We start from the raw sequence: 27,158 nt of genomic DNA on the forward strand, positions 1-27,158 counted from the left end.
TATGTTCTTTGGCTTTTCTGCTCATGACCTATACCCATGAAGTTTCTGAACATTCTCCCAGCCTTCCTCTCTCTTCCCTCCCCCTACATCAAATCCATCTATTCTTAGTGTTGCATACGCACCCTCAGCTTGACAGGCTAATTCTCCACAAGGCATACGTGGCAGGCAAAACTTCAGTACTCTCTCTGAAGTAGGTGCCAACCCAATTTGATAATATACCGCAAAGAAAACAATGTCATAACAGCCAGGTGTTATTTTTAAATGGTGGGACCCAAACTTGAGAGGTTGTTGCTTTTGTGGGGGGAACCTCAAACCTAGGGGAGTGGGGAGACGGTAGCTGACAGCCTTTTGGAAGCCCCCACTGTTCTCCCCACTTGTGGCAACGGCTGGACTTCCACTAACAATGCAGGTGATGGGACTCTCACAAGAGGATGAGAAGAAAGAGGAAAGAAGCCAATTCTCCTGTTAGAATATGAACTCCTAGAGGCACCTGGTTGGTGCTGTCAGTTGAGCATCTAGCTCTTGGTTTCGGCTCACATCATGATTCCAGGGTCATGAGATCGAGCCCCCAGTTGGGCTCTGCACTGACAACACGGAGCCTGCTTGGGATTCTCTCTCTCTCTTCCTCAAAAAACAAAAAATAGAATATGAGCTCCTAGAAAGGGGGACCATATTCTATTCCTTTTTGAATTCTACATCATTCTCACCACATCATCTGTACACTTTTGTCATGCAATAAATATTACTGAGTTGTCAAATTTTTCAAATTCAAACTCAGCACTAATTTATTGAGTGGCTGCTATGTCCTGCATCCTGAACTAGGTAATTTCATATGTTATCTCATTCAATCTTAATAAATCCTCGGGTATTAGTGAGGATATAGACTAAGCTACTGTAACAAAAATATCTCAGAATACAGGATTAAACAGGGTATGTGTTTCTTTTCTTTTCTTTTTCTTTTTTCCAAATGATGGTCCAGATTATGGTCCACCGAACAAGTCCAAGGTCTGGTTGTTGGTTCTGTTACCTTTAACATGTGCTAGTTACTTGTTAGCTAGTCTCTTTATGCCCAGATCTTCCATGGCTGCTCCAGCTAAGAGGTAGATGGAAAAGGCCAGAGAGGCACATCTGCATTTTTAGAAACACAACCCAGAAGTAGGACAAAATATCTTATTGGCCAGAATGTGGTTGCATGGTTATAACGATGCACAAAGCATGCTGGGAAATGTAATCTCTAATTGGGTGGCTCTGTATCCATCTACAACTGGGGATCGAGTTTATTAAGCAAGGGTCCGTGTATGTTGATGGACAAGTCTCATCGAACACCTCATGCCTGTGGATGGGTATCTTAGTTCTGATTGAAGCTAGACATGGACTGTAGAAGATGCTACTTTCCTGCCCAGAGAGGTCCTCTGTTTTGTCAGGGTATTCAGAATTAAGTTGGCTCTGAAAGGCTACCTCAGCTTATAAGAGTTTGGTGTATTGGCCAGAAAAATACCAATTACTTAACTGACAACGGAGATAGATACATGTCAACAACTTGAATGCTGTGTTCCCCATTCAGGCTAAGATTTTCCTGGTCTGGAGGTACCTAGAACCACATCACAGTGTATACGAGTAGATACTGAGGTCCAATCCGGACCAGGTGCTGTGCTAGACGTCTTCCACAATCTGCTTTGATCTACAGACCCGACTCAATGAGGTAAGGATCATTCGGACCATTTTACAGGTATGAACACTGAAGAGCAGAGAGGTTGTGTAGCTAAGATGTGGCAGGGCTGGTGTCGGAATCCAGGTCTATTTGCTGCCAGAGTGAGTGCTTTTTCCACCACACTCTATTGCTTATGTGGGCACTGCTTTACTCTAAGCTTCAAGACATCCTCGGTAACGTTTTCACCGGTTGTGCCTCTTTGTACAGATTTCTGCTGTGGCATTTATTGCCGTAGACACATTCTATTATTGAAGGACGTCTTTTCCAGGCTCCCTCCTCTCCTGGTATCCACGGATCACGTCTTAGTCATTTTACAAAATTAAGGCGAGCATAGGGCCTGGTGTTTGTTACACGCTTAAACAAATGAGTAAATGACTAAATAAACCACCCTCCTTCCCCTACAGTTAAAACCAGACCCTCTGCTGAACCCCTACCCTCATACTACCAGCTTTTACCATCAATACTTAGCCCACTCCTAATTTCTCCAAATTAATATCTTATTCTAAGTCCTTGGTTTGCAATTCTAGTGCCAGGGGCGCTAAAAAAATATTTCCAATTGATTCTCAAACAACAGTCTTTCGTATACTGGAAAGATCTCCTAAGGTTGTATTTTTGATTCAACCTAATCTCAGTCCATCCTGATGACTCATTAATATATTTCCTTTTGTTTCATCTTCAGAAGCTGTGGGGGGAAAAACTGTTTCCCATTTTAAGTTTATTATAAAAATGAGCCCTCAGGATTCCAGGGAAAGGGAAGGATACCAACTCCAGGCTGAGGTCATGATTTTGCTGAAGGAGACTTTGTTAATCATCTCGATGCTGATGCAGACTCCCCGCAGTGATATTCAACACAGGCCTGGGTGGGGCTGGCCTCATCTCCTGGCCACAGCTCTGTGAAAGGAAGGAGCTAGAAATGAGAAGGGCACCTTAAAAAATTCCTTCACCAGTGGCACAAATGATGGGTGTGTGGTTAGGACAAGTCAAATCAAATCAACAAACATTTCTAGATGCAGGGCTTTCTGCTGGACAGAACGGGCGCCGTAATAGAGTGGAAGAGGTCCTTCTCTCATTAATAAATTTACTCATTGAATCATTTGCTTAAGCATATAATAAATACCCATGAGCTTCATTAGAACTCATTATCCTCATCTGAATAGTGACTGAGTTGGACTCCTCCCGTGAAGCACTGTCCCTAATGCGGATGGGGGTGTCTGTCTTTCCCTCCCCCAGGCATCATGCTAAGCCAGCTACTACATATGAGAAAATTATGTGAAGTTGCTTTAAAAGTCCTATGCAAGTTTTGCATTCAATTCGTGATATATTCCAAGGGGTGTGTGTGTGTGTGTGTGTGTGGTATATGGTTCTTCTCTCAGTGGAGAGAAGGTTTGTACACTTGGGGGTACCCATTCCCTAAAAGTTCAAGGCTGGATGATGTCTGACATCCCTTCTGGATTCAGAATTCTTTTCTGAGGAGTCAGAAATAAATAATATCAGAGACAGCACAGGCAGATATATTTGAACCTAAGGGCGTATCGATGCCATTTATTTTTTTCTCAACCCCAACCAAATAAAACACTTCTGCAGACCAGATTCACCCACCAACTGCCAATTGTTAAAATTATAGGAGCCTAGGAGTCTGTGTTTTCAGAACATTCCCCAGGGGACTCTTAGGCTCAGACAATCGGGAGCTCTGAGATAGGTATGAATGAGTTCATCATACACTGCAGAACCTGGTACAAATATGAGCCATTATTGTGGGTAAGGATAATAATCCTTGCTGTCTTCACCACACAGGAGGGTTTAAATGAAATAATGTGTATTGCTTTGTGAAAATCAGGAACTAAGGTTCTCAAAACAGGAGGTTTGGAGAGGGCTGCCAATCTTCTCCTGATCCTGATGAGAGTGGACCAGGTATACAGAGGTTCTATAAGCTTTACAGTCTTGACAGGAGGCGCCGCTAGCTTAGAACAGATCCTCTCCACTTCTTGTCTCTTCCCTCCCCATAGCTCAGACACAGGCTCTGAGCCATCCTGGTACGGACACCAAGGGCCTCTCTCTTCCTTCCCTTAACTCACTCTATGGCCCCTTCAATCAAAAGAGAGATCTGACAAAGAAAGGGACGCAGATTCTAGTCAAACCTTACGGAGATGGGCTGTCCTTGCCGCCCCCCCCCCCCCCCCCCCGGGGTCTCTCCTGGCCCCAGCCCAGATACCAAGGGCCCGGTGCATGGTGTTCCTTTACAAGGAGAGTGCCTTCCAAGAGATCCCATTTCTTGAGCCTCTCTGATCTGCTTCCCCTTATCAAAACGTATTGGTCCAGGGGTCTGTTCTTTCGGAGCCCTAGTTTGGCAAATTAATATAATAAATTATGTTTAAGAAGGTAAATTAAGAGCTTCATGAAAACACATTCAGAGTTTATTTATGTCGATGCTTCTGTCCCTAGTTTCTGGGTCACATTTGCAGGGTTGCTATGGAACTCATTCACAGCTGAATGTGAACAGGCTTTTCGAACATACTGGCATTTCAATAGCTCCCTTTATTTGTTCAACAGTATTTGAGTGCTTATTATATGCAGGGTATGTTCTAAGAAGCACTACAGGGCAGTGGCTTTCAAACTTCAGTGAACTTTGGCGGTACTTGGAAGGCTTGTTAGAACACGAAGTTCAGAATCGTAGATCCTGATTCGGGAGACCTGATTGGGCCCGAGCAGGTGCGTTTCTGACAAGGTCCCGGGTGAGGTTGGGGCTGCAGGTCTGGGGACCACACTTTGAGAACCAGTGGTATAGGTCACGGCAGGAACCAAGTGTGTGACCTCACAGGGCGCACAGTCCAGGGTGGTTGTAGCAAGGGGACTAATGGTGGAGTTGTCGGTCGGTGGGGGAGACACCGGGAGGCACAGAAGCCCCTTAAGGTGCTGTCCGTGCCTGCCACCCCCAGAAGTCATCCCCACGCTGACAAGTCAGAGGCGCTGCGCCCTCCCGTCTCCCCTCTCCGGGGCCCCGACGCGTGGGAGGAGGGAGCGGCGGGCGCTCACTGGAGGAGCCGGGGTCCAGCGCATCTTTCCGGGACGTGCGCTGCGCGGGGACAGCGGAGGAAGTCGCCCTCCCCAGTCGCGGCCCCGCCCGCTCTGGCGCGCGGCTTGGCGGCCGGAGCGGCGGCGGCGGCGGCGCCGCGGGGCGGGGCGCCGCGACCCCCGTCCCCTCCCGGGCGCGCTCGCAGCGCCCCCGCCCCCTCGCCGCAGTCGCCGCCGCCCGGCTGGCTCGGCCTCGCGGCGCGGGGACCGGCGGCGCCGCATTCCCGGCCGGTCCGCGAGCCATGGCCCAGGCGGGCGAGGAGGCGCTGCCCGGGCCCGAGCCCGCGGTGCAGATCCGCGTCGCCATCCAGGAGGCCGAGGACGTGGAGGAGCCGGAGGACGAGGAGGAGGGGACCGAGGCGCGCGGCGCGGGGGACCCGGCTCGGTACCTGAGCCCCGGCTGGGGCAGCGCCAGCGAGGAGGAGCCGAGCCGCGGGCACAGGTAGGCGCGGGGGCGCGGCCCGGCCGAGCGGGGGGCGCGGGGACAACTCCGCGGGCCGAGCGGCTCGAGTCGGCCGCGGCGGGGCCGCCGGCGCGGGGCGTCCCACCCGGGCGGAACCTGCTTTCGGCGGCTGTGGGTGCCCCGCTCCGCAGCTGTCACCCGCCCCGGCCGGGGCTCCTGGCGCTGGCGGCGGGGCTCTCAGGGGCCTGGACGTCGGCATGCCCTGGGACCCGGGAGGAAGTCCTTCCCGGGCCACCCTCGCCATCTCCTCCTCCCCCGGAGGAGGCTCTCGCTGCGTGCGCTCACCCGGGACCCTCCAAAAAGCCTGGTTCGGTCCCGTCTCCCCCCTAACCCTCCGAGAGTGGCCCACCTCCCCTGGAGAGGAGGGCCCTCACTGCCATTATCGCCCTGTTTATCAGTCCGAATGGGTGGGGGCAGGCCAGGCCCAGCTGACACTTGCTGCTGGGGGATCCGAGGAGTGATTCCACGGTGTGGCGAGCTCTCCTGCTCGGATTTGGAATCAGCTCAAGGCTTGCTGCTCCCCTTCTCGAGGGCCGGGGATTCCCATTTTCAGGCAGCCTCCCCCACCTGACTCCCGAGCTTGCATCATCATCTTGCTGCCTTGCTGTTGGGTTCCTGAGTGATGGGTAGTCTGGAGCTGTTATGGCTGTTGTAGGCCACCTGTCTAACGGTGCCAGTGGGCCCTGAGCTCTTGTCAACAGCCGGAGACCTTGGACCTATGTCCACTAACGCCCACGCCTTTCAGGTCTGTGGGTTCCCCCCTATATTCAATATCCCTCCCGATATTGAAAGGACATACAGTATGGAGTATCCGTGGATACCGGAGTAGCGCAGTGGTGGAACTTGCAAATTCTGGGAAATGCCAACAGGCACTTCGTAAAAGCCCTCTTTCTTCTGGGTTCCTGTGTCCATGCCTCTTAGCTGTCAGGGTTCTGCAGGATGATTCCCTGGCAGGCATAGCTTTACTTCACTGGCAGAGGACTCAACTGAAGGGCGTGAAGATACTGGGTCCAGAGCCATTCCCCGTCACTGGCTTGACCCCTCTGCAGTGGAAGGGGTCTGGATTTAGGCACCCAGAGATTCGGGGCGGTTCCGTGGAGACAGAGGTATTGGAGGAGGAAAGGCCAGCCCAGCAGTTGAGAGCAGGAAAGCTGAGCCACAGCAGATGACACAGTAGCCACAGTTGACATAGCAGAACTCTGTATACTGTAAAGCTTGATTCATTCACTCATTCACTCAGCTCCGTGCTGAGTATTGAGAGTATAAAAATGATGACTCCATAGTCACTGACATCTCAGTCTTGAAGGGAAGGCAGTCACCTAGTCAAACAATTTCAGAAGTTACATAAAATCGCTCAGAGTGGCTGATCCCTTCTGATTTGATTTGCCTGTGACTCTGGCAAAGAGCTGTCCCCTATACTAGGGGACTAAGTTTTGAGAGATCTAGGAAAGATCCCTCTGTGGAAATCTAGGAGAATGTGATCCTCATTGGGTGGGCTTCTTACCCCCACCACTCTCCCTCCAGAGCCTCCCTTCGCTCCCAGCTCCAGGGACTTGGAGTCTCATGGAGCATTCAGTTTGAAGCGTTTCTTGCTGCCCACTGGCAGAGAGTTGACACTAGAAAACCCCTGGGGGGCTCTTTAGGGCGGTGGAGCCGACTGAGCCCAGCAGGCAGACGTCCAGAGCAGGAGAATGTAGCCAAGAACAGTATCCGTGCTGCCCCCTGTTTGGGCTAGCCTGGCACAGCATTCCCTCCCCTGCTCCCCCCACTCTGTGCGGATACTTCTTGGCTTCTAGAGTCTGCAGGAGAAAGCCCAGGTTCCTAAAGCTGTTCCTAGAGATTTAGCACCCAGGTTTACCACCACCCTTGGCCCATTGTTTCTTTCCCTGCCTGTGTTAGCAATTCATGCTCCCGCAGCACGAACCCATCTGGGTCCCTGAACACAGGGTGCAGTTTCGTGTCCACATACTTTTGCACTCCCTCCTCTGGGGCTCTGATCGATTGATTGGTTGATTGGTTGATTGATTGATCTCTAGTCCGCCTTAAAACCTCACTGCTTCATCCCCACTGCCCCTAACCACGCCCCCCCAAAGCTGTTTGTTTCCTGCCCTCCGTGTTGCTGTTGCCGTAGCACTCTGCATGTTTTGTACCTAGCACTTGCCTCGTTGTAACTGTATAATTCTGTCTCCTTCACAAGAATGTGGACATCCTGAATTCAGGGACCAAGCTTGCCTTGTTCTCATTGTATCCTCAGCACCCAGCATGTAGTGAGTGCTTCTGAATATTTGTTGAATGAATGCACGTCTCTATGATTGCATCACACCATCGGGTTGAAATATTTGTGTGTTTTTCTTCCACCAAACGGAGATCCTTAAAGGCAGTGACCTTGCCTTAGTCCTCTCTACACCGCCAGTACTTAGCCCAATACTAGGTTCTTCCCTGGGGTACAAGCAATAGCGGAAATGAGAAAAATGTTCTTTAGCCTTCTTCCCACGTCTTGCTCGCTAAACGGTGTCTTTCTTTTTATTGTCACCTTTGGGAAATAAAGATTTCAAACATACAATGTGAAAGAGTAGTATGGTGAACATTCAGATATCCACCATCGAGATTTAACAGTTATTAATATTTTGCCATATTTATTTGATGGACATATGTATGGATTTCTCAGAACCATTTGAAAATAAGTTATACACAAGACTTACTATACCCTAAGCACTTTATTTTGGAGCTCTTAATAATGACATAGTATCCATAATGCTATTATTGCAAGGAAGAGAATTAACAGGGATTCTTTAGTGTAATCCCTAAAATGATCCAATAACCAAGTTCCTTATTTGGGTGTCCTCTGAGTCGTCCCACACTGCATTTTATAGATATTCCTTTTTGCCCTCCAACCAGAATCCGATCCAGGGGGTGGCATTTGCCTATTATGTCCCTTTAGAATCTTCTCATCTAGAACATTCACATTTTTTTTTGTAATGCATTGCTATTTTGAAATAAGAGGCCAGATGTCTCATTGAATGTTTCCCAGTTTGAATTGGTGTGATTACGGTGTCATCATCTACTTTAACTTGCTCCTTTGTTTTTTTTTGTTTTTGTTTTTTAAAAATATTTATTTATTTTTGAGACAGAGAGAGAGCATGAGTGGGGGAGGGACAGAGAGAGAGGCAGACACAGAATCCGAAGCGGGCTCCAGGCTCCGAGCTGTCAGCACAGAGCCCGATGCGTGGCTCGAACTCACAAACTGCGAGATCATGACCTGAGCCGAAGTTGGACGCTCAACCGACTGAGCCACCGGGCGCCCCTAACTTGCTCCTTTGTACCCTGTGTTTCCTGTAAACTGGAAGCTAGGCTAAGGGCTTGGCTCAATTTGGATTAAACGTTTTGGCAAGAGTACCTCATAGGCAATGCCACGGACTTTTGGTTGCATTCACCTCAGGTGGCTGTGACCAAAGTGATGCTCTAATTTGACCACTTGACTCAGAGACCACTTGATCTCTCCATTGTGAAGCTGTGTCTCTTCTTCTGCAAGGAACAAGTGATATGAGGGTTCCTGTGAATATTCTTTCACCAGTGCCCTTCACCTAATGGTTTTACCATCTACTGATCCTTGCCTGAGAGTCAACTCCTCAGGAATTACCAATTGGTGATTTTATAATTTTATTAGCCTTTGTTCACTTATTAACTGGCATTTTTCTGTATCAGAGAGCCTTGCTCATCATCTGGGATTGAACAAGTGTCCCTCCTACTGAGGCAACATAAATGCCTAATGACCAGCTTTCGAAGAGAGGAGTGGCTGTAATAGTCACGTCAAATATTGTAAATTAGAGCCCTCCTTTGGGGCTCTCCTCGATTCATCGATTTTTATTTGCTTTTTGAAAATTAGTTACATTCATTCTTTTTGATGTTCAAAATGTCCTTGATTAAGTAGGGAGACCCCTTCAGGTTGGCTTCAGGATAGCCTTTTGGAACATGCCCTTTCGTTTTTGAGCACTTTCTTGCTTTCTCTTGCTAGATATTCTGGGCTTATTTGGTACTTTTCCTATTCTGGTCATGGGACCCAGCCATTTCCACAGGAATCCTTGTGGCTAGTATTTTTCAAATACTAGCAGAAGGGTATTTAGAAACCAAGACCTGGAATTAAGAGTGCTAATTTCTACTGGGGCAACACTGGTTTTAGACCCTTTCCATAGAGCTGGGAAATGCATTTTAAAAAATAACTTAATGTTGATAATTCCAATTCATATTTAACATAATAGGGTTTTTGATTTACTTTTATTTTTTTTACACTGACAATCTTGATTCCGAATAGCATTAACATATTTATTTGTTTGCTTTGTCTTCCAATGTGTAAAAATGATTTACAATTATAATACTAAATATTAGCATGAAGAATAAAATCACTGAAGCACACCTTCATTTAACAGACAGAAACATCTAGGCTCCTTTCTCTTCGGGATGTTTCTGGGACCTTGCACGAGCCATCTTTTCTCTGCTCTGGATGATGATAATGAAAGGCTCCATTTATTAATGCCAACTGTGTACCAGATGTGGAAGTAAATACAGTGTAAACATTTCTGCTTCACACCGCAAACCATTTAGACCTGCAGAGACGTCCACTGGTTGTACTCCTTTTGCAGGCGCTAGGAAGATTCCAGAAGAGCATGGCAGAAGACAGGGTTAGAGAAGAAGGTCATGATGTCCGTAATAACTAAGAACCCATTGGCCACCCAGACATAGCATGGGGCCTCTGCTAGTGGCATCCAAAATATAATTGTTCCCATACTGCCTTTTCCAAACTTGGACACATCCCCGTGTATGTTTCCAACTTGTCTCTATGAAAAACCTTTCTTTTTGGAATCTGCCCTTGTGTTTTCATATTGCATGATCAATTTTGTTTACCTTTTGAACCTTTTCAGCCTCGTTATCTTTTCCTAAAGGCAAGTCAAAAGGAACTATAGACAGATTGTCCCGGATCCTACTGTTTTTCATAAATGATGCTTGCTCCTTTTTGTTCAATATCTTCCTTCTTGTTGTCCGCCATTTTCTTGGTATTGGTGGCCAAAGCACCATACTCGGCTAGACCATCTGCAAAGATAGGTGATGAATCCAAGAAATCTTTGCTGTACGGAAAGCCGTAGTGAGGAGCTCACTATTCCACCATTTTATTTTGGATATTTTTATTCATAAGGTGTCATTCGAATAACCACTTAATTAATATCTCCAGATTATCTTGAGATTTTATGAGAAAGGCAGCCCTGGAGATTTATGTTGTACTTATTTCCCTAGATCATCTGTAAATATGATTAATATTTCAACACTGATCTGTGGAGCCCCATCATCTGTTTTGAAGTGTACCTCCTCATTTCTACCCTTTACTTTAATTTCTAGCAGGTTTACTGTTACAAAAAAAGAACACGTCAGTACTCCTAATTTACAATGGTTTATTTAAAAGAAAACAAGACTGTAAACGTAAAACTTTTTTTCAAAGTCCTCTTGAAAGACCACTAATGGCTTATTCACCGGTAACCATACTTCCTGTCTCAAAGAATCCTGCAGATTTGCTCTTACAGAAACTATTCACTTTACACCGGCAATACTTTGTAAATTCCTACTATGTTGGTTCGTGCCAGAATGAAGGACACTGATACGGTTCAAGGGCACTAATAAGATATGCACACGGTAGCTTCAATACAAGTACAGGCAAGGGTTAGGAGAAGTTGAAATGATTTGCTTCCTGAGAGAGTCGCTTTGAGATGGGGCTTGATGTATGGCAGGGATTTGGACCTGAGAGATAAGGCAAGATGTCTAAGGAGTTGGAACAGTATGCCCAAAGGGACAGAGTCCAGAAACCTGGTGACACTTACAGGGATCTGTGAATCTTTTACATGCTTTTATTTTAGAGCAAAGGATCTGAAGGGAAATGGACAAAGATTCCTTTGGAAGCTGCTTTCAGCCAGATTCTAAATGAATCTGAATAAAGGGCTAAGGACTTTGGATTTTATTTAACAGAATAGAAAACATTAGTATTAGTATTAGAGTAGAGCAGGGACATAGCGGTTCTTCAGAACATGTAAAAAGGCACAGAGTGGAAGAGGCTTAACCCAAAATACAGCAAGAGTGGATGCAGAGGGAGATGGCAGGAGGTGGGAAGACAGAACCCTAGAAAGGTTCTGGTTAGGAAATATGTGAAGGATGCAGGGATTGAAAAGGATGTTGATATCCAAGAGGTAATTTAAATTCTTCCTTTAGAACAATTGCCTTACCTCTCTGCCTGACCATAAAAAGGAGCAACCAACATCACTGTTTACGTGCAAGGAGGAAAGGAAGAAACAAGGTTATTTTCTAAAGGAGCCGAATGAATCATGATCTGGGGTTGCTAGGTAGAGCTTGTACCTGCAGAGTAACTCCTTCTCCATATAAAGCCCCTATTTAATCACTCCCTGCCTATCCACCCTAAAGGGAAGCCTTCCAGTTGGCATGTGCCATCCATGGATATAGACCCAGCTAGGAAGAAAATCAGAGTATACAGCTGTGGAGGGAACCGATATGGACCCGCCAAGAAAAAGCAACCCAGACCTCCCTTCACTCTTCGAACTGAATAGCCACGGAGCAGAACTCCCCACCTCTTAAGTGTGGACTGTATACAGTGATTCCCTTCCAAAGTGCACAGTATGGAAAGAGAGGGGGGACCAGTAACTTCACAGTGGAGACACAAAATAACACTACCGCAGCCAGGGTCACCGTCCACAGTGATCAGGTATGTTGATAGTCCCCTTGATATCCTGTGATGAGAATGGAAGTTTACCTTGGTGCTTCTCTTCCCTGAAAGCCATACCCACCGTCTGATCCTAAAAAAATATATCAGATAAATCCCAAGTGCAGAGCTTTCTACAATATATCTGACCAGTACTTCTCAGCACAGTCAAGGTTATCAAAAATAAGGAAAGCCCGAGAAACTGTGTCAGCCAGGAGAGGCCTGGGAGACACAACAACTACTCAGAATCTAGTATCCTGGATGGGATCCTGAAAGAGAAACAGGCCATTAGGTAGAAACTAAGGAAATCTGAATAAGGTATTAGCTAATAATAATGTATTCGTATTAGTTCGTTAAATGCCTTGTACTAACACAAGATATTAATCATAGAAGAAGCCTGATGTGGGATACATGGGGACTCTCTGTACTCTTTTCACCATTTTTCTATAAATCTGAAATTATCCTATAATAAGTTTATTTAAACAGATTTTGAATAAAGAAACGGTGAATTGTTTACCAATCACATGAAGAAAACCAATTACATGAAATTAAATGAAAAACTGATCCCAGAAGATATAGAGGTGATGCTGTTGGAAACAAAGAGACTTTTGGGGCGCCTGGGTGGCTCAGTCGGTTGAGCGTCCGACTTCGGCTCAGGTCATGATCTGGCAGTTTGTGAGTTCCAGCCCCGCATCGGGCTCTGTGCTGACAGCTCAGAGCCTAGAGCCTGCTTCGGATTCTGTGTCTCCCTCTCTCTAACCCTCCCCTGCTTGTGCTCTCTCTCTCTCTCTCTCTCAATAATAAATAATAAACATTAAAAAAAATTTAAAACAAAGAGACTTTTAAAAATGTAGACTCTGGAGAGTACCCCAAGAGGGAATTTAAGAGACTGCATCCACAAAACAAGAACAGGATGCTTTTAAAAAGGAGCAGTTTGAAAACATAAAAGAGTTCTTGGAGAATACATAATTCCTGAAATTAAACAATTCATCAAGAATGATTAGAAGGTAATGTCAGAAAATCTCTTGCAATGTAAATCAAAGACAAAGACAACGAGGTCAATATGAAAAAGAGGGTAAGAGTCATAGAGGATTGGGGCGCCTGGTGGGCTCAGTCAAGCATCCCATTTCAGCTCAGGTCATGATCTCACAGTCTGTGAGTTTGAGCCCTGCATCGAGCTGTGTGCTGACAGCTCAGAGCCTGGAGCCTGCTTTGGATCCTGTGTCTCCCACTCTCTCTGCCCCTCCCAAATCACACTCTGTCTCTCTCACTCTCAAAAATGAATACATGTTTAAAAAAAATTAAAAAAAAAAGAGTTATAGAGGATCAATACAGGTGGTCAACTAACAGGTTTAAGAAAGAAATGCAATCTTGGCAAATGCCTCCACCCTGCACAGATCAGTGTTTGTACCATCATAAAGGTAAACACAACTGATTAACTTTCTACTTTTAGTATCTATAGACAAAACATGGAATATTAGTTACAGAGTAGAATGTAAATATGGACCATGACAAAATAACATAAAGGTACATCTGGGAGAATTTGAAAGGTTGGAAATGGAAGGAGAGGGAAAGAACACACCTATTGTATGTAGTGAGGAAGTGAGAAGTATCATTTAATGTTGATGGAATAAGGAACAGAATTTTAAATGTATTATTTTAAAACACAATTAGAAGGCTATTAAAAAACCCCAAAATAATATAAAATTTTAAAAATTGGAAAAAGAGGCTTTGGGAGACGAGTGACCCCCATGTTGAAAATTGGCATGTGAGGAGTAGAATGAGCATATTTTATAGAACCATAAGGCAACTCTCCTAAGAACTAAATGGTTGACTAGAGGTTGCCTTTAGGGAGGAGAGGTGAAGTTGGAGAGGGTGGCAGCAGGGGGGGATCGTTGCTTTCTTTGTAAGTTATGCACTATGTTGTTTCATCTTTTGCTTTGTGTTTTTTATTTCACTTTAATGTTTAAGATTCATTTTTGATGAGCTATTAATAGTGTCCAAGGGAGAAGTAATGAGGACAGTTGGAATGGAAAAGGGAACAGATGGGAGACACTGCAGAATAAAATCAGCACTTGATAATTGGTTCGATGTGGGGGCAAAAAGAGAGGGCTAAAAGATGCATCTTGGGTTTTGAGCCTAAATGCAGAGAAGAGTGAATAGGGAAAGTAGTCAGTGGGGCAGTTTGGGAGGAAAGATACACGGTTTTTGCAGGACGGTTGTAATTGACAGAAAGTTACCAACATTCATATTTAAGAGATATAAACTTCTTTGATGTTCGTAAAGGATACTGGTCTTTTTTCATTCAAAGGCTGTTGCACGAAGCAGGAAAGAAGGCAGCGTGCTCCCAGATGTGCAAAAAGGCCTTGCCTCTCAGGATCCCCCTTTGGAGATATACAGTTGCCAATGACAGCACCCATGTAGTGAGGGGTCCTTAGGGTGCAAGGACCTCGCAGAATGGTTTATATCACCTTCCCAGGACTGCCCACCTGTTCTGGAATCTCTGGCTACCTGCCTGTCTGCTTACTGGCTGCAAATAACCGATGCAGAATCCCGTCCCCCCCACAAACACACAGTGTGGATTATTTACCATCAGACTGTATGAAAAGAGGAGCTTCCCAGATAGAATGCCCCTTGCCAGGTCTAGGCTTCAATCCGACCCAAGGTCAAGCTCTGCAGAAGGTGATAGTTCAATTCTGGACATAATAGATTTGAAGTTTTAACGGGCTGTCCACGTGGAAGCATCAGGCAGGCAGCTAGGAATTGAGGATGGGGTCTCAGGCATGAGAGAAGGATGGAGGGGTAGGTAGAGGCAGGTTTGAATTGGATGTGCTATCCGGCAGCTGAAACCTATTGGTTGCCAGGGGATAAAGGGTCAAGGATAGATCCTTGGAGAAATGGGAGCAGAATGAGGAGACTGAAAGGGCAATTAGATGGGGAGAAGAATCAGAAAAGGACAAATCACAGAAGCCCGGGGCGTGAGGTACCGAGAAGAAAGAGGTCAACAGCGTCCCATCCTGCTGCAGGCCTAAGAGGACCAAGGTGGAGAAAAGGGCCCTGGATGCGGTAGATGCTTCGGCAGATGCCCGGACATATAGAACAAGCTTGTGGGGAGGGAGGGCATGTCCAAGGGAGGTCTGGGCAAGTCTGCTTCGATGAACGTCATCTTCTCAACCAAGTTTGTCATAGAATCCTCAGCAGGGAGTAAAGGCTTCCCATGACAGACGTTGGAAAGGACGGGAGGCTCTAGAATGGGCACTGGAGAAATTGAGAAATTACATCCCCATCCTTTCATTATGTTTTATTTGTTTATGAGATAACTTTAAAAAAATATGTATTTATTTTTGAGAGACAGAGAAACAAAGCATGAGTGGGGAATGGGCAGAGAGACGGAGACCCGAAGCAGGCCCCAGGCTCTGAGCTGTCAGCACAGAGCCCCACGTGGGGCCCAAACCCACGAACTGTGAGATCACGACCCTGAGCCAAAGTCGGATGCTTAACCAACTGAGCCACCCAGGCGCCCCTCCATTGGATTTGTGACTTCCCTGTGCCCTGATGGATCCTGGTTTTTTTTTTTTTTTTTCCAACATTTATTTATTTTTGAGAGACAGAGACAGAGTGTGAGCAGGGGAGGGGCAGAGAGAGAGGGAGACACAGAATTCGAAGCTGGCTCCAGGCTCTGGAGAGCACAGAGCCCCACGCGGGGTTTGAACTCACAGACTGCGAGATCATGACCTGAGCCTAAGTCCACTGCTTAACCAACTGAGCCACCCAGGTGCCCCATGAGATTACTTTTTGTAATAGACTCAACTACTCTAGTTGCGGGGTAGGACTAACTAGTGTGTGGGTCCCTTTGATGGTCTGGTCACCTCTGATATACTTCCGATTTGTAGTAAGTTAGACCATTTTGCTAACATCTGAGTCCACTCAAAGCTCTTCACTGGTCATTAGCATACACCTCATCCCAACTCCTCTGTATTCTCATCCTTGTCATTGGGGCTCAGACTTTCCCATGCGTTTGTAGTTATTGTATCTGGTGTATTCAACTTATCTAGTTGAACTGCTTTTTAGGGTGTGAACTTTCTCTAATAGAGTGAAAATCCGTTCTGTCCATGTTGCCTCTCCTTTTTCATTCCATTGATTGTGCCACTGACACTTTTCAGTTAGCATGTTTTAAGCACCACTTTGTCAAAACAATATTACTCTCCTACTATTTGGCTGTAAGTAATAGAAAACCCAGCTAACAGGTGAATTATGCAAATGGACATTATCTTTCCCTTGTAATCAGAAATCTGCAGGTAGGTAGTTAGAGGAATTGGTTCAGCAACTCAATAATATCAGAGCCAATAATGTCAAGAAGTCAGGCCAAGCTAATTCTTGTGGCCTTTTCCTTTTTTTAAATTTATTTACTTATTTTGAGAGAGAGCGCGTGTGTGCCTGTGTGTGCACACACTTGAGTTGGGGAGGGGCATAAAGAGAGGGAGGGTTAGAGAGAGAACCCTGAGGAGGCTCCCCACTGTCAGCGCAGAGCCCGATGTGCAGCTTGAACCTTTGAACCATGAAATCATGACTTGAGCCAAAACCAAGAATCTGATGTTTAACTGACTGAGCCACCCAGATGCCCCATTTTGGCCTTTTTCTTTTGGTAGTGAAATAGCTGCCACCACCCCAACCATCACATCCACACTCAAATCAGTTAAAAAGGGAAGAGGTAGGGCCAAAAGATTTTCACTTGTGTATTATTGGCCATATCATGACAGGTGGCTCAGATGGCTATTACCTGTAACAGATGCTGAGAAAGTACATGTTTAGTTTTGTTTTTGTCTTTTTGTAGCCTCCATAATAAAGAAAGGTAAGTGAGAGTTTGCTATCAGATGTTGGTTGAATCTATTATCTACCACAGCTGTCTTCTAGAAACTTCTAAAATATTCAGCTTGTCTGATGTTTAAGTTGCCTTTGACCTGTTTTATCTGCTTTTATAGGCTGCCTTAAAATATTCCTTTAGTTTGCCATCCCATTTTTAAAAGGCTTTTTACAAAACATAATTTTAGGGGTGCCTGGGTGGCTCAGTGTCCGAGCCTTGATTTTGGCTTAGGTCATGATCTCACGGTTGCTGAGTTCAAGCCCCATGTTGGGCTCTGCACTGACAGTGAGGAGCCTGCTTGGAATTCCCTCCCTCTCTGCCCCCTACCTGCCCTCTCAAAAATAAATAAACTTATAAAAGAAAACCAAACCCTCCCCCCAAAACTTATCATCTTAACCATCATTAAGTGTACAATTCAGTGGCATCGAGGACATTCACGCCGTCGTGCACCCATCACCACTTTCCATCTCTAGAACTTTCTGTCTTTTCCACCTGAAACTCCATACCCATTAACTATTAGCTCCCCACCCCTCCCTCCCCAGTCCTCAGTAACCGCCAGTCCCCTTTCTGTCTCTGTGAATTTGACAACTCTAGATCCTTCATGTCACTGGCATCACGTGGTATTTGTCTTTTGAGGACAGACTCATGTCACTTAGCATCGTGTCTTCAGGGTCCATCCACGTGGCAGTATGTATCAGAATTTCCTTTTCAAAGCTGAATTACATTCCCTCCGATGCATGGATGTGCCACATTTTGCTGATTCAGTCGTCCATCAGTGGAAATTTTTGGTTCTGCCTTTTGTCTACTGTGAACACGCCGCTGTGAACTTCCTGAGCCTGCTGGGGACTCAAGCAGGTGCTCCCAACAGAGTCGAAGCACACTGAATGCTGTTGGTGGCTCGGTGTCTGCATCACTCCCAGGAGATGCTCTCCCTACTCAGAACATGTTAATGGAGACTCCGGGCCTGATGGTCATGTTACTGGAAATCAAGCTGCCACATAGGAAAGTGGTAATTTTTTTATTCTGGAAGTAATTAAAAAAAATTTTTTTTTAACATTTATTTATTTTTGACAGACAGAGAGAGAGAGAAAGAGAGGGACAGAATCTGAAGCGGGCTCCAGGCTCCGAGCTGTCAGCACAGAGCCCGACACGGGGCTTGAACTCACAAACCGTGAGATCGTGACCCGAGCCGAAGTCGGATGCTTAACCGACAGAGCCACCCAGGCGCCCCTCTGGAAGTCATTTTTAACCAATCCTTTTTGTTGAATAAGATATGTATGATAGTGGATAGTACATAATTTAATGTGGTAATTAAACATACAAAAAAGAAGCCACCTTCTAGAGCTTCGAATTAATGGCGTCACCTGCGAGGCAGATCGTCACAAAGTCCCTATATGTTTATGGTTTTGAAGTGTTTGTAATCCCTTGGTGGAAGGTTTGCCTGCCTAAAGAAGCTTTGCTCAGGATTTCTTTGGCTTGCTCTCATATCCTAAGACTCTCAGGGAGAGGGGGAGGAAGTCTGTCCAGCTGGAACTACTGGTGGGTATGGGTTTCATTTAGAAAGGCCCTGGTGAATGGGATCCTTTCCCGATTCCATGGCAGGGTCCCAACGACACATGGAAAGGATATGTGTGCAGGCTTTGGGGACAGAAAACTGGAGCTTCGGTCCTAGATGTGAGGTGCAAATGAATGTACCTGTCACCTACTCGGTTCTCAGGGTGTGCCAGGCATTCACGTGACCATTTCCATGTATTAGTTGATTTACTGTTCGTAACAGTCCTATCAGGAGAGTGACTATGGTGATTCCCAGTGGCCAGATAACAGAACTGAGGTGTGGCAGGGAGCGGGGTTCCTTGCCTGAGTTGACTCAGTTAATAAATGGTGGCGTCGGGATTCGAACCCCCATGGTCTACCTCTAGGATTGGGACTCTTAGTGAGTCTGCTAAATTACCTTCCAGAAATCAGGATGGGGGGGTGGAGTGGGGAGGGAAGAATAAGGAGGGAATGTGAAGAGCATCCCGTCAATGGCACAGCAGCACAGAAACGTTCGTAGACGGTGGTGTTATTTTAGTGACCCTCGGTCCACCTTAAAAACAAAAGCTTGATTTCTTAGCTCGTTGGGCACAGTTTAGCCCCTTGTGATCACCAGGTGATACCCCCTCTGAGGAGCGCAGTTCGAGTGGGAGCCAGTGAAGTTTCCTAGAACTGCACCACAAATTGGGTGGCTTAGAACCACGGAATGTATTGCCTCACATTCTGGAGGCTGGAAGTAGGGAATCCGGGGTGTCAGCAAGATGCCCTCCCCTCGAGGGTCTGTTCTGGGCCAGTGCCCTGGCTTCTGGTGGTTTGCTGGCCGCCCTTGACGGTTCTGGGCTTCTGCTCATCACCCCCATTTCCACCCTCATCCTCACGCGGCATTCTCCTTGTGTGCGCGTGCCCAGATTTCCCCTTTTGATGAGACGCCGGTCGTAGTGGATTGGGGCCACCCTGCTCTGGTGTGACCTCATCTTGAACTGATTACATCTACAGGGCCCCATTTCCGAGTAAGATCACATCCTGACATACAGGGCTTTGGGACTTCAACGCAAGAAATTTGGGGGTGGGGGGGGGACAGCAGTTCAGCCTGTAACCTTCCCCCCCCCCGCCCCGTGTCTCCTTCTGGTCTCAGTGGCACCACAACAAGTGGGGGCGAGAACGAGCATGAAGACGGGGAGCAGGAGTGGAAGCCCCCAGACCAGGAGTTGATCAGGAAGCTGGTGGATCAGATCGAATTCTACTTTTCTGATGCAAACCTGGAGAAGGACGCCTTCCTGCTAAAGCACGTGAGGAGGAACAAGCTGGGGTATGTGAGCGTCAAGCTACTCACATCTTTCAAAAAGGTAAGCCTTCATCCTCACACACTGCCTCCAGGATTTCAGGGGTGTTTGGGGGTTTCAGTTCTCAATATTGTTTGCCCACATGATACCTGACGACTAGCGATTTTTTGCCCCCTGACATAGAGAAACATGATCAAGAATAGAGATTTAGGATCGTTATTAGCAACATCGCGGGGGAGCCTGGGTGGCTCAGTCAGTTAAAGCGTCTGTCTTCCGCTCAGGTTATGATTTCATGGTTCATGGGTTCAAGCCCCCCATCAGGCTCTGTGCCGACAGCTCAGAGCCTGGAGCCTGCTTCGGATTCTGTGTCTCCCTCTCAATCTGCCCCTCCCCGGCTTATGCTCTCTCTCTCTCTCTCAAAAAGAAATAAACATTAAAAAAAAAAACAAACCAACGACAGCGAGTATCTTCCCAAGTATTAAAAGGGGCCTGGGTGTTGGGACAAACGTCAGCCGGTGGCAGTTGTGAAATGATAGTGCTTGCTCTTAGTAAAGTTCAAGCACTCTTGCCAGGCAAGTGGGTGACCAGGAGGGTGCTGTGCCAGGACACGGGGACTCCGTGGCCTTGAGAGACAACTACTGGGCCTAGAATTACGTGAAACCCAAGCTTTTCACCTGCCCAGTCGAATGAATAGGAAGAAGAAGAAGGAGCGCCCAGAACTCAGGGAGAGGAACCTTCAAGACTCCAGCAGTGTTTGTAAGACCAACATTCTCATCTATACAATGGGGACATGGGGTATCTGATGCTTGCCGCCATCCGGGCCACAGACCGCACGTCCCTCCGGTGCACAGACCCAGCAACTGGACTGTGCGTGAATTCCCTACTTCTCAAAGTGTGGACGGACTAGCTGGAGCCAGCACCGTGTGTCTTCCGTGGGGGAAGCGTATTTACCAGAATGGAAAAGCACCACATGGCCCGTTGCATAACGGGATGTGTAACAGCTGGGTCCCGGCCAAGCCGCCTGTGCCCTTGGTCAGACATTCCCGGAGGAGAGCTTCTCTCCGTGGAGCTGTTCTCTGCCTCACCTGCTGGTAGAGTCGGCCCTCTCCTCTTGCTCTCTGGCCTTCATTCATTCATCAAACCTATTCATGCCGCACCCTGAGTGCTGCCTTAGGCACAGGATACATGACATGAATGGGTTCTCTGCCCTTGCAAAGTCCAGGAAAGGCGAGAGATCAGTGAAGGATTGCAATATGACCAAAGGCAGTGAAAGAACAAAGTAGCGAGTAACCCTGCCTGGATAATTGAGAAGCCTTCCCAGAAGTGGTGACGTTGAAATAGGATCTTGGAGGGGGCGCCTGGGTGGCTCCGTCGGTTGAGCGTCCGACTTGGGCTCCGGTCACGATCGTGATTTCGAGCCCCGCGACGGGCTCTGTGCTGACAGCTCAGAGCCTGGAGCCTGCTTCGGATTCTGTGTCACCCTCTCTCTCTGTGCCCCGCCCCCGCCTGCACTCTGTCCCTCTGTCTCTCTCAAAAATAAAGCAACATTAAGGAAAGAAAGAAAGAAAGAAAGAAAGAAAGAAAGAAAGAATCTTGGAGGGTGACTAGAAGTTTCCAGGGTATAGGAGAAGGAGGGAAGGGGCACTTCCTGTTGCAATGGAAAAGTCTCCCCTTCCTCCTGCGCGTCTCCCTTGTCTCACACCGCGAGCACACGCTGACGCCAGATGTGCCTGTAGGGGGAGGACATCCCCACCCAGCAGTTCTCCGTCTACCTGGAGACAGCACCAGGCCATCCAGGGTAAGGCCCACAGCTAGTCACCTAGGTTACCCACAGCTTCTGTCCAACGTGGCTGCACATCAGAGGTTCCCGTGACCTCCTCCCCTTTAGATTTGATCATTTGCTAGAATAGCTCACAGAGCTCAAGGAAACACTTACGTTTACCAGTGTAATACAGGATATGATAACAGATATAGACAAACAGCCAGATGAAGAGATACCCAGAACGAGACCCTGAATGCAGGAGCTTCTGTCCCAGAGGAATTGGGGTGCATCACCCTCCATCCGGGAAGTGCCCTGAACCCCAAGGTATTGGGGTTTTCAGGGAGGCTTCCTCATGTGTGCTTGATCGACCATTATCTCAATTTCCTGACCCTCTCCCTTCTCTGAAAATCCCAAGCTTCTAACCACGGTTTGGTCTTTCTGGTGACCGGCCGTCAACTAGGAGCCATCCAGGAGCCCATCCAGAGTCGCCTCATCGGAACAAACAGTACTCCTAGTGTTCTTATGACCTGGGAATGTACCGGGTGCCAGCAACCCCGTGCCAAGAACGGGGACAAAGAGCAATGTATATGTATTTTAGGGAGGTACTATTTCATCATTCTCTGGGAGGCCCAAGTTAGGTTTCATTCCAAGCTGAAACAGTCCACGTCAGTTTCGGGAGCTACGGCATTGGCATGTGAAAGATCTTTTGGAAGCTTGTACGTATCAAACGCATCAGTGCAGAAACACAATTTCAGAGAAGTGTTTGAACGTTAACATCTCCGAGTCCTTTCGGAATGATAAATCACAATACCACACACATCCAGAGAACAAAGAAGTGTTTGTGGGGGATCCCAAAATGAAGCAGCCAGTAGACATTCCTTCACTCCTCCCCAGGGACCTGAAGAGGCAGCCCGATTTTCTTTCCTTTTGAAGCTGCCACTATAGATCTATTTACGAGGGCTTTTCTTTGTTGAAAAGTGGCTGCACAGTAGACATAGACTCCCCAACACCTTCAAAATGAGAACAAAGACCCTTTTTGTTCTAACTTTTTTTAACGTTTATTTATTTTTGAGAGAGCGAGACAGAGTGCGAGCGGGGGGAGGGGCAGAGAGAGAGAGGGAGACACAGAACCCCAGGCAGGCTCCAGGCTCTGAGTGGTCAGCCCAGAGCCCGATGCGGGGCTCGAACTCACAAACCAGGGGATCATGACCTAAGCCAAAGTCGGACGCCTAACCAGCTGAGCCACCCGGGCGCCCCCAAGGCTGTTTTCATTCTAAAGGCTTTCCTGCTAATCATCATAGGAAATGCATATGACAAACAGGGGAATTGCAGTTTCCGAAAAGGTTAGCAGGTTCTAGTGATCGCACAAGGATATCACCTCCCTGACTCCTCCTCTTAAGTGGTGCCGGACACGCCTTCTAACGGCTCACAGACAGGCCTAGGATGTTCGGACTATCACGGAGATTTCCCAGTGGACTGTGCTCCTGGCTCCAGAGGGATATCGGGTGCTTTCTAGAGCCCGCTTCTCTCTCGATCGTGTGTGGTCTTCTGTGAGCTTCTCTAGCCCTCGGAGCAGGGCAGTACTGGCCTTCCCTCGAGCACGCCTGGCTCAGGGTCCAGGTCTAGGCAGGAGCTCCTCTTCCTCTCCCCCACTGGCTTTGGAGAAGGCTCCCCGCCATCCCATCCTCAGCGAGCTACTGACTAGCTTCCTCACCACCTGGCAGTGACCTTCCATCATCACCCTCACCCCTTCTGGAGCCCTGATCGGCCCCGTTCGCCTGAAGTCCGACCCTTTGACTGGACCTCTGCCCACCTTCTGTTCTTGGTGTGTGCCGTGGACATCAGCCCGTGGGTTCTGTGTGTAGGTGACTTGTGGCTCCCACACCCCTAAGCCCACATCTGGGCCCTGTCACCCAGAGGCCACAGGCTCGAGCGGACAGCGCCCTGTCTGCAGGAGCCTGGCTGTACTGAGAGCTCTGCGAGGTTCCCCCCCGACACTGCCCTGTTAGGGAGTCTCCCACATTGAGTTCTGGGAAGTTCCTGTTTGGTCTCAGGGTTCCTCTGCAGAGTGGCTGCGTTGGCCTGGCCTCCGAGGACAGACGCAGGGTGATCTCGCCATTCCTGGCTCAGGTTACCCACCCCACCCACCTCCACAGTTCCTGCGGGATGCGATGACTCATTCTCCCTGGCATTCCCTCCAGCGGAAGTGGGCCTCTTGAAAATTACTGTTTTACAGCATAAATATAGCCTTCATATACTGCGCGTTGATACGCACAATTTCCACTCAGGGAGGAGGGAGGGAGGGACTATTTCATCATTCTCTTTGAGGCCCTAGTTGGGTTTTACTCCAAGTTGAAACAGTCCACATCATTTTCAGGAGATATTCCAGTGAAATATGAAAGCTCTTTTGGAACTTTCTGGGTATCCAACGCATAAACGGAGAAACACAACTTCAGAAAAGCGTTTGAATGTTAAAAATCTCCGAGCCCTGTCAAAACGATAGCACGTGATGTTTGAAATGATGATAGCACACGATATTTATTGCGTACTTGCCATGAGCTAGACACTGTTCTAAGTTGTGCATATGTATGCATAATGTGTGTCTGGATGTAGGTATGTATATATCGATTTATTCATTCACTCCTCGCGACAACGCTGTGAGGCGGGCACTGTAAACGTGTCCATTTTACAGATGGGGGAGTTGAGGCACCGAGAGGTGGGAAAACGTCAGGTCTTACCGCCGGCCGGAGGTGGGCTTTGGATTTGTGTATCTAACAGCCTTGTTCCAGGCCCTACAGGCTTAACCTCGAAACTCGCGTGGACTAGACTGTCTCCATCACCACAGAAAGTTGTGCTGGACGGCACTGCTCCAAACTGTGCTGCCTAGCTTGACATTGTGGAGAGCTCACTAGATTTTTGAATGCCTGCACACAGCGGGTGTGATTCTAGCGACCAGTGTTACGGGGGTGGGGAGGGAAGTAGGGGAGGGAGATTATAGAGGACACAAGAGGGGCAAAGACGATAGGTACCATTTCCGATGTTGCTTTGTCTTCTTCAGGTGAAACACCTGACCCGGGACTGGAGAACCACGGCACACGCCTTGAAGTACTCGATGAGCCTCGAGTTGAATGAGGACCACCGGAAGGTGAGGAGGACCACCCCCGTGCCGCTCTTCCCCAACGAGAACCTGCCAAGCAAGATGCTCCTGGTCTACGATCTCTACCTGTCCCCCAAGCTCTGGGCCCTGGCCACGCCCCAGAAGAATGGAAGGGTGCAGGAGAAGGTGATGGAACACCTGCTCAAGCTCTTCGGGACCTTCGGAGTCATCTCGTCAGTGCGGATCCTCAAGCCCGGGAGGGAGCTGCCCCCTGACATCCGGAGGGTCAGCAGCCGGTACAGCCAGGTGGGGACCCAGGAGTGCGCCATCGTGGAGTTCGAGGAGGTGGAGGCGGCCATCAGAGCGCATGAGTTCATGGTCACGGAATCTCAGGGCAGGGAGAACATGAAAGCCGTCCTGATTGGGATGAAGCCACCCAAAAAGAAACCTCCCAAAGACAAGAACCAGGACGAGGAGCCCGCCGCGAGCATCCACCTGAACAAGTCCCTAAACAAGAGAGTCGAGGAGCTTCAGTACATGGGTGACGAGTCTTCGGCCAACAGCTCCTCCGACCCCGAGAGCAACCCCACGTCCCCCATGGCCGGCCGGCGGCACGTGGTCACCACCAAGCTCAGCCCTGCTGGCCACCAGAATCTCTTTCTGAGCCCCAACGCCTCCCCGTGCTCCAGTCCCTGGAGCAGCCCCTTGGCTCAACGCAAAGGCGTTTCCAGAAAATCCCCTCTGGCCGAGGAAGGGAGGCTGAACTGTAGCGCCAGCCCTGAGATCTTTCGCAAGTGCACGGATTATTCCTCCGACAGCAGCATCACTCCCTCCGGCAGCCCCTGGGTTCGGAGGCGCCGCCAGGCCGAGATGGGGACACAGGAGAAGAGCCCCGGGGCGAGTCCCCTGCTGTCTCGGAGGATGCAGACTGCCGATGGGTTACCTGTGGGGGTGCTGAGGTTGCCCAGAGGCCCTGACAACACCAGAGGGTTCCACGGAGGACACGAGAGGGGCAGGGCCTGTGTATAAATACCTTCTATTTTTAATACCCGCTCCATCAAAATACCTGGCATGATACAGAATGCGATTAGGTCCCCTTTGACAGATTTTGTATACGTGTAGACCTCTTAATTTATATATTTGTAATGTACATAGGTTGTCTGGTACGCCATGGTTTTAAGAGCACCTTCTAGTTCAGAACAACCAGCATGACCTTTATTTTGATGATGCCCAACGTGTATGAATGTTGCGGCTCTGCAGAGCTGTGGGACAGAGGCTCCTCCAGGGCGGGTCGGGCGGTGGGTCTCTTCCTCAGGACAGAGCTCCTGCCTGCGGTGACTGAGCCGACCTCGGCTGGCCATGCAAGAGCTTCCTGAGGACCCCCAGGGGCTCTGTCGTGTAATGGCAACTCGTTAAGCCGGTAGCATGGTGTCTTATGGGACCAAATGTATATTTCCTGTCAACTCAATAAATAATAAAACATCCGACTGGGAGTCCTGCCTCTGAAGTCCTAGATCGTGTCTGACAGAAGTCTGTGCCCCTCTGACAAGGCTGTGGGTGGTATGTCAGGAGGCCCTGAGGAGCTTAACGGAGACGCATCTCTTGGAGGTCTTGCCCAGGGCAGCCCTGGGGCTCTCCTTGAGGCTCCGGCAGCCTGAGAGGTCGGCAGAGTTTGTGCAGATATGAGAGTACCGCGTCTCTCGTCACAGTGAATCCTACCCAGGCAGAGGCAGCTTAGTAAAGACCAAGCTCTCTGGATACGGTCCCCAGGCTGGCTCCTTTTCCTTGGTGAATGTCCATTGTCACTGGCAGCTTCTGATGTAGCAGAAGGAGCAGTGGCCTGGATTTTAGCGTTGGCTTATCCACTTGCCCTTTGGGGGAGTTTAGACAAGTGCCATTTAATGAAATTTGTTGACAGTTATTGAATGGCGATTAGACATCAGGGACTATGCTTAGAGTTTTCCATGCATTATCTCATTTAATTCCCCCCCCCCAAACCACGCAACAAACTTTCAGATATTATCCCCTTTTTACAGCGGAAGAAACAGACTTTATGTGGGTAACTAGCTTGTCCAGGGCCTAAGGGCTAGGTTAGTAGAGCTGGCTTGAACCTAGCGGTCTGGCTCCAGAGCCCATACCCTTAGCCACCAGATGGTACACAGCATCTCTGAACCTCACCATCCACGTTCAAAAAAGAAGCAACCACAGAAGGTGCTCGTATTTATTCAGCACCTCCTATGTGCTAGGCGTTTTGCTAGACACGTTCTTTCATTTATTCTGTCAGTGTCCCTGGAAGATACCAGTCGTACGCTGAAGCCGCTGAGGTACGATAATAGCCCAAGCCATTGTGGAAATGGAAAAGGAGAGTATGTGTTTAATTACACCGTTTTATAAAAATTAGCAGATGATTATTATCTGCTTGGTAGGACCGTGTGTCCCTTCAGTCCCAGAATACCTATTAACTGGTAAATGCCTCCAGGAGTTATTCAGATTTGCCATTTCCACCACTGTTAGCTGTAGGTGGCCCAAAGGCCCACCCCCAACCCCCCACCCCCTGGGGCAATGCCACAGCCCAGCCTCAGTCCTCTCCCTGGGCCTGCTCCCTCACTGTGCTCC

At 48.2% G+C, this 27,158-nt stretch overlaps 2 protein-coding genes across 5 annotated transcripts in view; both read left to right on the forward strand.

The window, feature by feature from the left end:
• The window catches only part of THAP10 (THAP domain containing 10), a 30,475-nt gene extending 28,830 nt beyond the window's left edge, over positions 1-1,645 (forward strand). Inside the window, exon 4 of the mRNA XM_042988492.1 lies at positions 1,565-1,645. The gene's annotated coding sequence lies outside the window, so the exon portion shown is untranslated. The remainder of the gene's footprint in view (positions 1-1,564) is intronic.
• Positions 1,615-26,026, forward strand: LARP6 (La ribonucleoprotein 6, translational regulator). 4 transcript variants are annotated; one of them, XM_042988489.1, is made up of 3 exons: positions 1,615-1,702; positions 19,536-19,746; positions 24,504-26,026. In XM_042988489.1, the coding sequence occupies exons 1-3, from the start codon at positions 1,698-1,700 to the stop codon at positions 25,569-25,571; spliced, it is 1,284 nt and encodes a 427-aa protein (XP_042844423.1). In that variant the 5' UTR covers positions 1,615-1,697; the 3' UTR covers positions 25,572-26,026. The 4 variants fall into 4 exon arrangements, with proteins under 4 accessions (XP_042844423.1, XP_042844424.1, XP_042844421.1 ...); XM_042988490.1 differs by lacking the exon at positions 1,615-1,702 and adding an exon at positions 1,973-2,035; XM_042988487.1 differs by lacking the exon at positions 1,615-1,702 and adding an exon at positions 4,994-5,225.
• The last annotated feature ends 1,132 nt before the right edge of the window (positions 26,027-27,158 follow it).

This window comes from Panthera tigris, chromosome B3 (genome assembly GCF_018350195.1).
Source record: "Panthera tigris isolate Pti1 chromosome B3, P.tigris_Pti1_mat1.1, whole genome shotgun sequence".
NCBI lineage: Eukaryota > Metazoa > Chordata > Mammalia > Carnivora > Felidae > Panthera > Panthera tigris.